Here is a 16,619-nt window from a genome sequence, read left to right on the forward strand (position 1 = left end):
ATTTAAAAAAAAATGCTTGTATTTTTATTAAGGAGGACCCTTTCTTGTGGAGACCCAGGACATGCAGTGGCAACAAGACAACGGAATTTTTCAACACTTGACAAACAATACAGGAATTAAAACACACGCACACAAAACTATCACGTGACAATCATGTTCCACCAATGATAAGTTTTTCTGTGTTTTTTTTCTACAACAAGCTCTGTGAACCCGGATCACAGAATAAAGTAAGAGGATAATACATTTTCCTTGCAAACCTATTGCATCAGAATATAGAGGTCTAGAGACGAGTCTATGAGACCAATGTCCAGGGCGTAATTGTGACAAAATTAGATCAAACTAAAATGACTGAGCCAGGAGAAGTGTTAAAATCTGAGGAAAAATCTCCACTAAACGATGATTCTACCAGAGTAGACATAGATGCTGACGAATCCAGTGCTCATCTTATTAAAAATGGCGGTGCAGGCGATATTCCCGACGTCGACGAATACAAAACAACAGTTGTTGGAGATAGAACTCCTGCATCTTCTGATGGTGAAGTGTCTTTTACTGGCTTAGGAAAAGATGAAGTTCTAAGGTATGCCAATGATCCATTTTGGGTTAGACTGCGATGGATCTTGTTCATCTTATTTTGGGTTGGATGGATCGCTATGCTTGTGACGGCCATAACAATTATTGTAGTGGCGCCTCGCTGCCCACCAAGACCCGACCAGAAATGGTACAACACTGAAACTGTTTACAAAGTTTTGGCCAAGTCATTTAAAGATTCAAATGGTGATGGTGTAGGTGACCACCCAGGTATGTTGATTTACCTAGAATCTAGACTCTAGACTAAAGTAAAGCTGCCTCCTATAGATTTATTTTACATTTTTTTAATTAGGGATGACCAGGATTGTCCAGGATGTGAAATAAAAAATTTATCAAGTTGAAAAAACAAATTTTTCGTTAGTACATCATTAAAATACTTGAAAAAACTTTCCAATGGTGTATAAATTATGACTGTATAACAGTTAGAAAGTTATCAATTTTTTTGTGTCGTTTTGACCTAACATTGTTGACATGGAGCAAGTGAGATGTCAGATGAGAGCATCTCGCGCCCCCCCCCCCCCTCAAATAGTTGGATTTGAGTTTCGTAGAAGATAGATCTACTTATTAAATAAGACATTATAAGAAATTTAATAGTAGATCTAGTATTCGTAGTAAATTTCTAGCTCACAAATCTGATTTTATTTATATTTATGAACTTCACTTGTTTAGAATGTAAATATTGATGAAATAAGCAATTATTGGCTCTAGATGTGGACAAAATGGTGGCTTTGTGATAGCAGAAAATAACAAAATATTTAAAAAATCGTCTAAAACAATTTTTTTCAAATGCACTTTAAAATTATAAAAAGAAAATATAAAATAAACTCTTTAAAAGCTTTTTAGACCTATAGTATGCATAATTGCTATATCTACTAGCCTAGGCAAGATTTTAGTCTTAAAATAGTTTAGTAAAAAATAAAAAATCCCATAGGGATCACTGCAAATTTATGTTTCAACATTATAAATATAATCGATAACAATTGAAGAAATAAAGGTATTGTGATAAAACTTGGCAGAAATATGGCCTGATATATTTTCTATTAGTAAAAAAAAAATCAACTTCCAAAATGTTACCTGAAATGAGTATCAGTAAAAAGAAAAATACATATAATATATACTTTCAAGTTAAACAAAAAGTAAGAAAATACACTTTTTTTAAGTCCACATGAAAAAAATGTTCCTCAATATAAAATGTGTCCATACTCACCTCTTTTAGCAACAATTTCAATGAATTTAAAATCGTAATCGATTTTAATCAAGGAACTATGAACAGAAAGTAATAAAAACGGATCTCAAAATTTGACGCCATTTTTTTATTTTCCGGTTTTACGAATTTTCACATATCTATTTTTTTCATATATCCATATACTATGATATAGTATAGTGATATACAGAACAACCCCCTCCTTTTAGACTTAAGACTAATATAATTTAGAGCCTTTAGTCAAGTTTAGTATCCCATGACCTTGATATTTCACCATATTTTTATCAATTTGATGCTTCTTTATTTTGATGGTTATTTCAGACATTCTACCATCCTGCATTATGCGGAACCATGGGAACCGTCCAACAAAATCATTTAATTAGCTCATGTTCCGCATTGATGATTTTCTGTTTTGCCAAGTCTAAATTCCCACAATAGAAATCTTCATTATTTTCATTAATAGTGCGAAATGAAAATACTGAATTCAAATAGAATATATATAATATAGATCTATAACTATAGGCATAGGTCTTTGTTTCTTTGTATATCTAGAATCAGCTAGATCTAGATTATAGATTAGTCTTAGAATTTAGTAAGCGCTATAAAGCCTAATGCTTCATTCAAATAATTTTTTTGCTTGACAATCTAGATGTACAGAATCTACATCTAACCGGTGGGCGCTTTTTTTCTCCCTTCTCAGCTTGAAATTGAGGTCACATCAAGGTCACAGTTTTACCTGTAGAAGGGTGGGATAAGTCCCAAAAAGCCTGTGGAGTCTGGGAGCGAATGAGGCGCCCTGACCGCACTTCCCCGTGGTGGAGGCTGTCCAGGCCTGAGCAAGCTATTATAGCACAGTGCAGGACAGGCCACTGTCCTGTTGGCTCATATTTCTCGCGGCTATGGCCAAATTTTGATTCACGGTGCCCCCGCTGCGGGGAAGAAGAGGAAACCCTGCCTCATATTCTGTTTGACTGCCCCAGACTTGCTGATCTCCGTCTTGACAGGTCTGGGAAACCCAAAATTCTCAATCTGTATGGCGACATTTATGCACTACGCAGGGCTTTTGCAAGAGAGGATTTGAGCCTCTCAAGCCCTCACTCTAATGGAGTTTGATGATGATGACCTGTAGAAGGGAAAAAATTGCCTCTGTTGCAGGGAAGGAGTCATAACTAGTCTTCTCCTCTCCACTATACTATACCTTATTGTCGCTAGGTTTCAAACCAAGGCCTTTAGATAAATAGTGTCTGGTGATCAGTAATTGTCTTAATTTAAAGGTCTGCATTGTTTTTTTTAGCCATCTATCAATTTTTTTTCTAACATTGTTTCACTTTGTATTTGTTTGTAAATAACTGTGCATACTAGAAATGATAACATTAGTACCAATTTGTTTTAAACTGCCTTTTATTTTTTGTTTTTAAATATATATATATCCTTTTTGCATACTATGACTAAACATATTAGCTTTTAAAAAAAATAATTTTTTTTTCATTAACAAACATGTAACTTAACACACATTTGTAAACATACACAACTTTTATATAAATTTGTACATTGTTTTGACAAAGGACAAGGTTATTTATCTTATCTTATATAATACAGACGTTACTTCAAAAAAGAAGATGATTACGTCCTACGCGTCATGCATTTAGTCATGCATATTAACCAATGACTTAAATTCTGCAAGTCACTGGTTTTCCTGGATAGCTCAGGCAACCCATTCCATGCTCTAATAGCACTAGGGAAGAAGGAGTATTTGTACAAATTTGTCCTAGCATACGGGACGAGGAATGTGCCTTTATTTTAGTATATATATATGTATACTAACAGTAAAATTTATAGTTTGATGGTGGCAATACTTTTTCAAATTTGAGAAATTTGAAAGTATTCTCACTCTTCCTATTATGTTTTAGAAGATCTAGTCAAAAGTCTAGATTCTTATGATACTATTTAGATAAGTTTATTTGTGGTGATCCTTAACTCTGTCAAATCACAACAGGTTGGCATTCTATTCCTAGTCATCACACTTGTCACATTATGCCACAAAATATCAATTTCCAAAAGTTTTAATTGTACAAAACTTAATATTTTTAGATTTATGTACAAGTGTTAGAAAATTGATCACTTCAGCTTGATTTTACTTTTTGCAGGAATGTTAGAAAAGTTGAACTACATAACTGACACACTTGGTGCTAAAGCAATTTGGATAAGTTCTATCTTTAAAAGTGATAATGATGGAGAAAATGGTATTATTGACCATAAAGAGCTCAGTGAAAAAATGAATGTTAATAAAGCTGATTTCATTAATTGGATAAAGAAAATGAGAAAAGAAGGTTTGTGTTGAGATTGATAAAAAAATTTCTGATTCTTAACTAGAAGTACTTCCATAAAGCTAGTCACTTCAATATTTTTACATATAAACTTGTGTGTTTGAATATATATATATATATTATATATAAAGAACATTGGGCTTACATGAAAAAAAAAATATTTTTTTTTATTAAAAAAAGTAATCTTTGTTTGTCTTCAGTTATAAGATTATTCCATTTTTTTATAATTTTCTAGAGAACAGTGATAAAGCCAAATCAAAATGAAAAAATTAAGCTCCTTATGTTGTCTCCTTACACAAGTCCATCCATCCCAGTGGCGCTACAGCCCATGAAGGGCTCTGGTCTGCTTCAACACATCCTTCCATTCAGATATCTCCTGGGCCTTTCGTCTCCACGCCCTAACCCTGTAGCAGATCTGCTTCCATGTCATCTCTTTACATAAGGAACTTGATTTAATTTACAAGAAAGCTAATTTTAAGCTTTAAAGGATGACAATGAAAACATAAGAATGAGCAAAGAACATTATAGTTTTTCTTATTTTCAGGCAAGAAGATTATTTTGGATCTTATTCCTAATCATTCAAGTAAGAAACATGAGTGGTTTGAGAAATTCTTGAAAGGTGAAGCTCCTTACAAAGACTACTACATTAGCAATAAGACTCAGGAATCATTAAATTGGGTAAGTTTAACTCAACTCCTATTGCATTACAATCCAGTATTTTATAAATTTAGACTTTTGTTTGTTCTTTTGTATCCCCTCTTGTGAAAAGTGGATGTTTATAGCTAATTTTGTTTGGTTCAGAAGTGTCATTACCTTAGTGTCTAATGCCAACCACAGAAATGGAGTGTTTTGGACACTTTTTCTGTATTAAAATTTACTGATAGTATGTAGATGGAAATTGTATATTTTGTAATTTTTTTAAATATTTTTTTTTTATTGTTAAGGATTTAAAGAGGACTTATCTTGTTACAAGAACTTAGAGTAAATATTTGTTTTCTTGAACTTGAAATTTGATGATTACAGAAAGATGAAAAAAACAATTCACTTTGGGCTAAGGAAGGCATTATTGAATACTTGCATCAGTTCTCAGCAAGCCATCCAGATTTGAATTTGAAAAATCCAGCAGTTGTAGATGAAATTAAGGTAAATTATGAAAAGATTTTTTGATGTTCTCAATGCTCTTTTTTTTTTTTTACTACCTGTGTGCGTTTTTAACAAAGCTTGTATCAACTCACTCTGTCCTGTCTGGTAAAAAGCTTGTGCACATTTCTCCCACGCCCAATTTTGGATCAAGCTGAAATTTTTCACAATTTTTTCTTTAACCTGACAACACAAGAATAAAAAAAAAATTAACTTATTACTTAACTATTGATAATTAATTATTTTGTTTGGTATTGAACAAGGGAAAGAAATTGTACATAACTGATATGGTAGTATAAATTGAATTTATACTTTGCACTTTGTCGCTTTAAAGTTTGAAGTTAACAATAGATAACTATAAAACCTTATATTTTGATGAGTGATTTGCTGGCATATTGTTTTAAAATATACTATACATATTCTTGTTTTAATGATTTGCTTATAGTGACAAACACCTTAAATATAGCTAGATCATTTATTTATGCTTGACAAGGATATTGTTGATGCTTATTTAGCAAAGTAGTAAAACAACAGCAGCAGACGTCTTGGCTGGCTTGGCCACGTTCGTAGAATGCCAGTAGTTCGACTTCCACAAGACATTCTGTATGGCGATCTAATAGAAGGCAAGAGAGCTGCTGGTTTCCCGCTTTTACGTTATACGGATGTATGCAAACGCGACATAAAGCTCTTTAAAATCGACACTAGCAGCTGGAAAAAAGTAGCACTGGATAGATCCACATGGAGAGAGAGCATAAAGGAAGGGTCTCATATTGCAGATGCCATACACAGCTGAAGCAGAAAGAAGGGTGAAAATGCAATGGCGCTTGGTGATCACATATGCCCAACCTGCGATCGCAGCTGTGTAGCAAGGATTGGCCTCTTTAGTCACACAAGAAGTTGCAAAGGGAAAAGATCGTCTCTCAAGACGTAAAATACCACAGAAAACAAAAGGTTAAAAGTTCCCCTTTCAGACCTTGCGATCTATAGGGCAGATGATGTAAAGGTCGTCTGTTTCTGTTGGCAAAGTAGTATTGTATGTATTTTTCTTTTCTCTGCAGACACTTTTTCTGGATCATTTGTATCCTGCTCAACTGCTGATCATAAATATTTGCTTTTAGAGTTGCACTAGTCTAGTTCAGATCTTTATAGAGTAAAAAAATACAGCAAAATAATTATCTGTGTATACTATACATAATTGATACATAATTAATGTTCTTTACTGATGCATTATAACCCTCTGTATAACAGAACATTATGAAATATTGGTTTGAGGCTGGTGTGAGTGGTTTTTACATTCATGATTTGGAGTATTTGGTGGAAGACTTAAATGATGTTAATGGACAGAGCAATACTCAAGATACTCTTCAGTTTTTAGAAGAGTTGCGCAAGGTTGCCGATGACTATTCTGATAAACCTGGTAGGGAAAGGTGAGCACAACAGTTAAATAGTTACAGATTTTAAAATACCATTCTTCTCGTTCTCATTACTCAATATATATGTGTGCCCATGACCACATATATGACGTCTTAAGCAATCTATACAATGGTGGAAATGGGTCATCAAAGAATGAAATGCATACATAAAGATTGTTTTATATATATACATACATACATATACATATATACATATATATATTTATATATATATATATACACACACATATATATACATACATATATATACATATATAAAGGCATGTTTTGGATTTAATTATTTGTTTCGGAAATAGGAGAAGTTCTTACTTAGTGACAACTATATATATTTAAAAAAAACTTTTAAAAACATTTAGACGATATTAAGGAAGAAACAGAGCAGGCCATGAAAATGAATTAACACTGGCGAATAATCTTCTAATATCATTGACAGAAACAATTCCTATAAATAGTGTGATAAAGAATTCTGCGATTCACAAAAATTCCTAGCAGTTGTTATGAATGTGACAAGTGTTGTTTTTTTTTTTTGTTTTTTTTTTTAATTGAAATCATGCAGATATAAAGCTAGATGCTAAGTGCAAATAAAAAGCTTTCAGTTTCCCACTCTAAATTTACAAATAATTGTGCCTTGTCTGCATTTTCTGTGTAGGTTTGCAGTAATTCAAAGCACATATGATGTAGTGCGTAGCATTATTTAAAGAAAATACTCCACAAAATTAAATTCTACATATTAAAAAAATATTTTTCAGGGACTCCTTATTTGGGTTACCACAGCTGGCCTGTTAAGATAGGTTGATTTAACATCTTTCCTAAATTTATTTCAAAGTCTGTTCCTATCACTGATATAATGTTATATCTGAAATTGTGCTAAAGAAAAACAATTGTTAAAAATATTTCCAATTGCACACATTTGTTACTGTGATTCTAGATCTATTACATAGTAATGACATGATTGAGTTAAAATAATGTATACAATTACTTAGTATTTAAAAAATAATTTTAATATTTTACTTGTTAAAATTTTTTTAAAGGGCTCTGTTTGGATTTGTTCAGACGGCAGATAGAAATCAAACTCTTGAATATTGGGGTAATGATGAGAAAAAAAGACTGCACATTGTCGTTCCAGATCTATCAAACATAGATCTATCATGCAATTCTAAATGTGTTAAAAAATTGCTTGAGAACATCTTGGAAAAGGATAAGTGGTTAGGATTGCAAGTAAGTTGTATATTTCAAACTTTTGTTCTTATCTGGACAAGTGCACTTGCTTTGTAATCTTTTTAAAAAAAATGTCTTCCTGATTAGCTTAAAAATAATTTTCAACTGAGATGTTCCATTTTTTTTTTTTTCATATGCTTGGGAAGAGCAAGGAAATAATCTGCTTCATAAATTTACATTTATGGTTGAATATGCCCGATTCCTGATGGGAATGTTATATTATTCCATTAATTAGAGATAGAACAGCCTTTATTTTTTTTATTTCACTGGTTTTGCAACTCCTCTTTATATTTTTTGTTTGGCACTGTAGATAAAGATGGCCTTTACTAAGGTTCATGAGCAAGCAAAAGTTTTAAAAACATTTTAAATTAGACTTAAACTGATGTATCTTAAAACCTTTTTTTTTTTTCATTAAAAAATTTTTTTTAGTTAATCATATTAATATGGCTCAAAGTCTAAGAGAGGTGTGGTGGCTGAGTGTAAAGCGCTTGGCTTCTGGACTGGGGTTCAAATCCTGGTAAAGACTGGGATTTTTTATTTCTGGATCTTTAGGGCACTTCTGAGTCCCAGCTCTAATGGGTACCTGACATTAGTTGGTGAAAAGTAAAGGTAGTAGTCACTATACTGGCCACATGACAACCTTGTTAACCGGGGGCCACAGAAACATGACCTTTACATCATCTGCCTTAGCTTTACTTTTCAAAGTCTAAGGCCTAATTACATTCTAACAAACCATTGATCAACACCTAGTTGAATATCAAACATCTTTAGAATTTCGATAGATTGAATTTTAACTAAAACTTAAATTACTATTGAATAAGAAAGAAAAAGAATATGAAAATTATTAATGTTACTTACATGACATGCATTATAAAAAATTGATCTAACTTGGCTCGATACAGATAGGTGTTAAAAATTAACTGCAAGATTTGATCATTGTAAGATTAAACAAATTAAAATGAAATAGACAAAAAGGAATCATGAAGTTTACCGTAGTGGATTTTTTTTTCCTTCTAAATACATTGACTCAAAAGTTTTACTGATAACCTCATGTGAAATAAAATCTTATAAAATTAACAGCTTACTAATGAAAAGAGTGATCGTGTTGCAACCAGACTGGACAATAAAGATGGCAATTACAAAAAACGTTTGACAGTTGCCCATGCTCTACAGTTGCTCATTCAAGGCACTCCAATAAATTACTATGGTGATGAAATTGGTCAAAGAAATGGTGAAAAAAACTCTACATTAAATTTAAATGTATGTATTTTAAAATTTGTGTGTATTTAGATAGACTGAATTATTTTTTTACTGAATTATTTTTTTAAACTGTTGTGCTCTTTTCGTCCTATTTTATGAAATAACTTGTTGCTTATAAACACTTTATTTCTTACAAATTAGTAAAATGTGTATATTTTCAGGGTAGGGAAGTTATCATGAGTCCTATGCAATGGAATACTGACAAATATGCAGGTTTTTCTACCGTAGAACCATGGTATAGTGTCAGTACAACATATAAATTGGATAATGTAGATGTAAGTGTTTCAATTAACAGATAGTTTTTTTTACGTTAGATCACTCATACAAAAAACAAACTTAATGCCCCACAAAATGAATTTTTGCAATTTTAATAGTTAAATAGAATTAATTTATGTTGCTTCTTTAACTAATTTAAGTAGGTCATAATTCAGTATTTTGAACTTTTATGTTTAAAATTCTACAGGGTGAACTTGCTCATTTTACTACTTCATCATCTCTGAAACAGTTTAAAAATCTTTTGAAGCTCAGAGAAAGGGAATCATTCCGCTGGGGTAAAACACAGGTAAGAATAAAAAGGCAAAAAAACAATTTATCCTGATGTGGATCAGCTCACCTCCCAACTGAATGGGATATTATATTGATAATCTGTAATTTTGGTGTTGTGTGGATATAAAATTAAGTAATTCTAGATGTAAATCTAGTGACACAACATTTATGCAATGTGCTGGAGTGCTGTTCTAAAATATTGAATTATATAATTGCACAAACTCAGATTGTAGAATGCACACAGAAGCTTCAGATATAATAAATACAAAGTGAAATTATTGCAATAAAAACAATGTACAACTGGCTCACCCTGGACATTTGGTTCAACTATACTTTTTTTTAATATGCATATAGGAACATAGAAACTAATTACTCCTCAAATGCTTCTCACGCTACAATCTCTAGTTCTTCACGTATTGAGTCATACCAACTCTTTCTACCTTCTTGACGATATACAGGGTTTCAAAACAACAATATTGTAAGAATCGATATAGTCAAATTCTAACAATCAAACAATATCCTCTACAATTGCAACAATCCAAGATCTTAGAAAAGAATACAATTAACTTACCCACTAAAAGTGGATAGATGACAACAACAAAATCTTATATTAGACCAAACAGTACTTAAGTCTATAACAGGGCCTCCTCTTACAAGTTACAGGGCTTCCTCCTTCTATGTACACATTACACACTGGTCATTCTTGCAAATCAAAAACATTGAGGAGTCATTCACAGCAGAGGTCAGTTGGAGTCATCCAGACAAACAGTCATAATAAACATACTATTAAAAGTATGAAGATACTAACAGCATACTTTTTTTGTTTAAATCTAACATGTACATTTAGAAAATGTATCCAGAAATGTAAAAGCTATCAAACATAAATTCACCCATCTAAATATACAAACTTTTTTGTCTTGCATGCATTTTTTTGTCTGCATTTAGTGTCATTTGTAACATTATTTTAACATAATATAAATATGTGGCTCCTTATAGTTACCACACCACAGGATGTCACAAAGTAGGGTGTAGAAAACGTTTTCAAATTTCTTGTATATTCTGTTTCACTCGCTAGACTTAAGTGTTCTACCTAACAGATATTGAGACTGGGCTTATCTGGGAGTTACTTGAGAAAAATTGCTTGCAACTTGTTCATTTGACATTCATGGCTATTTCCACTGTTCCTGCGCATATGAAACAAGTGTAGAATAAAAATAGATAATGATTTGAAATAGTATCATAAATGCTCATAAAGCTGCAATTTATTTAACCTTTTCTAATTTTTCTCTGTTTAATTTCTTGTGTAGGTTTATGCACCAAACGATGATCTTTTGATGTTTACACGCAAGGCTGAAAGATTTCCTAGCTTTCTGGTATTGATTAATACTGGTAATTCAAGTCTTCATGTAGCTCCAAGTAATATTGAAATGGCAGATGTCCCAAATATTGGACAAGTTCGCTTTCATAGTAGGAATGTTGAGATTGATCAAGAGATAAATATTGCTGACTTTGCACTAAATCTGGAACCTTTTGAAATAGTTGTCTTTGAGTTTCCAAGTAAAGATTAACTTGTTTTCAAAGAATTGGTTAAAAAAATTCTAAACAAATTGAAAGATTTTAAGGTCTTATGTAGGCCAAGTTATTTAGTAGTATATTTATTGATATTTTAGGCACTTTAGGAAATAAATTAAAATAAACAATTATTCAGTTATATGCATAAGAAAAGGCTTCTTTTTTTTTCTTTCTATTTGATTGTTATAATGATGTTAATTAAGGTTTGGAAAAAATTCTAGTTAATGTCATCAATTTAATTACATAACAGATTCAGATACGCAAACATCTGAAGTTCTCTATGCTTAAATCTTATAGAACAAGATGACTAAGAAAGTTTGTATTATCAGCTCTATTAATGTGTAGGCAGGCGCAATATGTGTTCTTTTTTGTAACCACATTTTTATTTATTAACTTTGTAACTAAAACACAAGGAAATGCACAAAGTTGTGTGTATATATAATGTAATATGACAAAATTATTTATAAATGTTTCAACATAAATGTTTTCCTTAAGGTTAACTTAACCTCTCTTTATTGTTTTAAAAAATGACTTGCTTAATTGATTTTAAAAACAAAGCTCTTCATTTTGAGAAGACAAAAAGTGCTCTTAAACATCACTAGCTACAAAATATGGTGAATTTGATTTTCAAAAGCATTTCTATTTTATTTGAGATACAAACTAAGCAGGACATACTGATACCACACAAAACAAATAGTGGCTTTTCCCCATTCTTGGGCGGCTAATAAATCTCAGTGGCGTCACTAGGGAGTTGCAGTCCGCACCGGGTGACACCCAAGTATAAAAATGCACTTTGTGAATAACTGACAATTTATAAGAAAAAAAAGACACCGGCCAAATATTGCAACATGTTATTCACAATAGATTTATCTTTTTTTTTTTTTTTTTCATTTCAACTAAACATTTTCATTGCTATTCTATCAAAAGGTTTAAAATGTTATAATTAATATCACAAGGAAAACTTGAAACCTTACTTTCAGATGTATAATCGAATCCATTGAATTAGTAGCTACTACCATTATATTGTAAGTAAATAACTGGCCATTGAGATTTCTGAAGGTCATGATTTTATTTCAAAAGAATCTCTAGCCAAGGGTGAAGGAAATGTTACAATGCATCAGTCGAATGATATACTTGAATATTTTAGGGGATTTTCTTGGCCAAGTGTGGTTCTGATGCTTCACAATGGGACCGATTTAGTCACTTAATAGCAAAAAATTGTATTCTTTAGTTGTCCTCTGTTTTCAACTAATTGTATTGAAATGAAATAGAAATAATTTAATGTGTGGAATATTAAAAGACGTATGAAGAATGGTCATCTGGAATGGAAAATTGAAAAACAAGGGCATCAGCTACAAATACAAGTGACAAGGAAGTTGTTGCTATGATTGATGAAAAACAATGGATGGATATACTGCACGGACTGTTTCTATAAAAGCAGAATATTTGACATTTTGTGACCATAACGAGTTTTTATTGAATAAACAGATGATGGAAATGTTATCTAGATGAAACCTAGAACTGAAAGTACACCTGTCATGTTAAAAAGTTCATAAATGTTTTAGCAAATGACTTAAAAGATGAGTCAGTATGGCTGTAAGCACATTTGTATCTTGTTTGACAACACACCTGACATAATCATATAATTATAATAATTTTATTTATAAGGCGCTGTTAACAAACAAAATGTAGGCTCTGAAGGCGCTGTTATAACATTACAAACACGAGAGCTAAATACAACAGGTAGGTCTTAATGTTTTTCTTGAAAGTAGTGTATTGTCGGTCTGAGCACACTGATCAGATTCAGAAGTTGTACGATTTTAAGGGAGACACAAAAAAGCTGATAAGATCAACTTAATATCTTAGAATGTCTAGAAAAGGTTGATCTCAAAGATATGAAAATGTAGCTTCAATGTCTGGAACCATGGAGGAGTACAGGTCGGGGAGGTGTACTAGAAGGCCAAAGATACATGAGTTGAGGCCTATCTTTAAAATATTCACAATGTGGTGACTAATTAAACCTTTTCTTTAACAAAAGCACAACACGTTAGCGCAAAATGTTTTTGTTTTTTTTTAAAGGCTCTTCTAAAAAAAAAAAAAAGAAGCACTTAGATTCAGAAGAAATAAAGATTAAAAAAAGAAAATGTCAGGCGAGCAATGACAAAATACCGACAAGAGAAAAAGAGATACATTCTTATGTGCATTGATCGTTTTTTTAACTCTGAACTTCAACTCCTACTGGAAGCAATCATTGATGTAGCAGATAAATTTGAAGCAATCCAACCGATGTAGGTATTGTAGATGTCAGTTTCAAAATACTGGCGTTAGCGTATATGATGATTTTTCAAAAGGCGACATTCAAACAGAAATACCCTGACTCAGAAGGGATCTAAAGGCAACAAAAGTTATTCTTGAAGAAAATAAAAGTTGACAGTGCATGATTCATAAGCCACTATAAAGACATAGAAAAATATTTCTAAACCATTTAACAAAGCTTTGAACCGTTTCTTACTATCTGCTTATCTATGGTGTCATATGAAAAGGATTCTCAAAAATTATAATTTAGAATTTTTTGAAACAAAGGAACAAATTACACTTTCACAAAGGGGAATTTTAATTACAAATGAGATCGTTAAAGACATTAAATTTGATGAGGTTAATGATAAGTTTTCAAGTTTGAAATCCACAAGAAAAAACAGTGTAATTTACTTATAGCTACATTGTTGCAAAATTGAACTATAGATTAATGGCAATGATTCCAAGATTAAGGATGCGTGCAGAGTTTCACATGACTACACAAACCCAGTGAACTGTAGGTAAATTGTAATAAACAACTGAATTTTTTAATTTAATAGACACGCATTTTATAGTTGTTGAACAATCAAATAACGTGGTAATTATAAAATATATGTATTAAAGTGCAACAAACAAATAAACAATCAAAATTATTTTTTAAGGGGGTGTGTGGAGGGGGTGAAACCCTGAGCTGACCAACTGGGTGACAGTGACACCCACCCTAGTGACGCCACTGGTCCTGACCACTCATTCATTCATTCATAGGCCTAATCACTAAGTCTCTCACTTTTCGTGGCTATAAAAAAAAAAACAACCTTAAATTTAACTTAAGCCTAGAACAACAAAGCCATATTCAAAACTGAAACAGCAGCTGTTTACCAAAATGATTTTTTTTTTCACAATTTATACCCATAGACATAAAATATTTTATGTCTATGTTTATACCATTTGACATCCACATTTTTATGTCTAATGTACAACACAATAATTCCTTCAGCTTAAGCACTTATTGGTGTGTAACTTTCTTTCTTTCCGTTACTTTAAATTCCTTCTTCGCACATCTAGATCTATGTATATGTAGATCTTTAATGTATTTCTCCTCTAGGTTTAAATTAGACTGGAAACCGGAAATAAATTCTTATCCGCGATTGATTGATTCACAGACCTATACATATATAGATTTTTATGTACGTAAGCTCTTTTTTTCAGGCTCTAAAGGAAGTCGCCCCAATCAATCTTTTCAGCCGTTTCCTGTTTGTTTCCATTTAGATAATGTGTCAAAAATCCTAGATGGAAATAATTCTTGTTGATTTAAATCATCTTATGTACATTTAAATAGATTGATTACCTAGATCTTTCTAGATTATGTATCTAAAAATTGCAAAATAATAATTATGAGACGAGAGTACTCTTATTTTTGGATGTTCAATTACTAGATCTAAAAATAAAATTATATGTTACATAATTGTGATTTTACCATCACAAAAGAGATACAAGACACCGATAGCAAAGACAAACAGACACAAACACTCTTTTGTTCCCCTGGCAATCAAATCATTAAATAAGAACAATCTGGTATAAACTTTGTCACATGTAAATTATGAGTGAGTCTGGTGTGAATGTACACTTTGGTTTCTTATAGTTATAATGTTTTTTGTTTGGTGTAGTGCACAAATTGTAAGACAAATTTCCTTACGGATAATAAAGATTATTATTATTATTATTATTATAAATAGGCTAGGGTTGAAAAAAATATCTTTACTTCTTTTAACTACTTTACAAAACAACGCCTTGATCCAACTTTCTAAAAAAAATTAAAAAAATCTCCATGTCCAGTCTAGACATAGTACATACAAGTCTATGGTTAAAATACTTGTCAATGTGAAGAATTATCCTTACATCATTGTGATTGAATTGCGCATAGAGATGTTATTGTAATACTGGCTGTTCCACTGAATATACAAGGGTTAAATAGTGTAATGTTGGAGGAGGGTCGTTTTCATTGAAAATTGTGTTTGGGGGCATCATAATACAGATACATAAGACTACAACTGATAGGCTTAGTGTTTGTGCATACTCCTTAATATCAGTTCGATCGAAGGATAAAGGGACTTGATTTGAGGGCTAGAAAATTGTGTTAGCTGTGGGTGGGGAAGCGTTGTAATGAGGGCCGTTTTATAGGTGGATTTAAAAGTGATCAAGGCGATATACCAACTATTACAACAGTAGCGTAGTACGTATATCGAGCATAGCTATGAGCTTTTACATTCAAGGACAACCGTTTCATTAGAATAAAAATGGCCAAACTTATGGGCCTAAGTAGTGTTTGAGCTTACTTTATAATAGGGGGTTGCGGACTCTTCGTTTGTAGAATGAAAGACAAAAAAAAATAATAAAAAAGGTAGAATTTAAGGGCTAGAACATTTGGGAGGGGGGAGGCGGGACGTTTTATTGAGGGGTTTAACTGTATTCCGGGCAAAATAAGCATACATACACCAACTATTAACTCTTTGTCTCCGTAATTATTTTCCATGCTCTGACACACGTGTTCATTTTTCACTTTTGTACTTTTTACCCCATTATCAGTATAGTACTTCAATAACATTTTTGTGTGTAGGCCTAATCAGAAAACGTTACTCTTGGTATTTAGGAGAATGCATGATCTTTTTATGTAACACAAATACAAGTTCATAAACCAAAAATTAATTTAATGTAATAATGGGGTCAAATCAACGGCGGTGTCATTAATTAGGAGAGAAAGAGTTAAAACCATTGGGTATCAGTTAATTTATAAAAAAAATATGCACTGATTGTTGATTTAGTCAAATGTAAATGCTGGAAACCACTGGCATGAAGATATGTTAAAGCCATTGAAGCACTCTTCTCTACACACCTTTATACATTTCAATTGTTACGTCATCCTACTCATTTTCTCACCGTAATATTAATAATTGTTCTTTTTTTAAAAATTTTTTTACTACTTGAAGCATTGATTTACATGCAATTTAACATACAAGTAAGAGAAAAAAAAGTCTG

General features: G+C 31.9%; 1 protein-coding gene across 1 annotated transcript; it reads left to right on the plus strand.

The window, feature by feature from the left end:
* The first annotated feature begins 217 nt into the window (after positions 1–217).
* LOC106073919 (maltase A1-like) lies at positions 218–11,441 on the plus strand. Its single transcript, XM_013234598.2, has 10 exons — positions 218–798; positions 3,940–4,122; positions 4,664–4,797; positions 5,143–5,262; positions 6,508–6,686; positions 7,724–7,910; positions 8,991–9,170; positions 9,332–9,445; positions 9,634–9,732; positions 11,024–11,441. The coding sequence occupies exons 1-10, from the start codon at positions 345–347 to the stop codon at positions 11,282–11,284; spliced, it is 1,911 nt and encodes a 636-aa protein (XP_013090052.2). The 5' UTR covers positions 218–344; the 3' UTR covers positions 11,285–11,441.
* Positions 11,442–16,619: the final 5,178 nt, after the last annotated feature.

The sequence above is a fragment of the Biomphalaria glabrata genome, chromosome 3, assembly GCF_947242115.1.
Source record: "Biomphalaria glabrata chromosome 3, xgBioGlab47.1, whole genome shotgun sequence".
Classification (NCBI taxonomy): Eukaryota; Metazoa; Mollusca; class Gastropoda; family Planorbidae; genus Biomphalaria; species Biomphalaria glabrata.

What these genes read in the sequence shown, in the direction of transcription:
- LOC106073919 (XM_013234598.2), top strand. Translation starts at nt 345, where the DNA reads ATGACTGAGCCAGGAGAAGTGTTAAAATCTGAGGAAAAATCTCCACTA. An exon ending in CAGTTGTAGATGAAATTAAG is followed by an intron (nt 5,263 to 6,507) that starts GTAAATTATGAA and finishes TCTGTATAACAG; the next exon opens with AACATTATGAAATATTGGTT. An exon ending in ACTCTACATTAAATTTAAAT is followed by an intron (nt 9,171 to 9,331) that starts GTATGTATTTTA and finishes GTATATTTTCAG; the next exon opens with GGTAGGGAAGTTATCATGAG.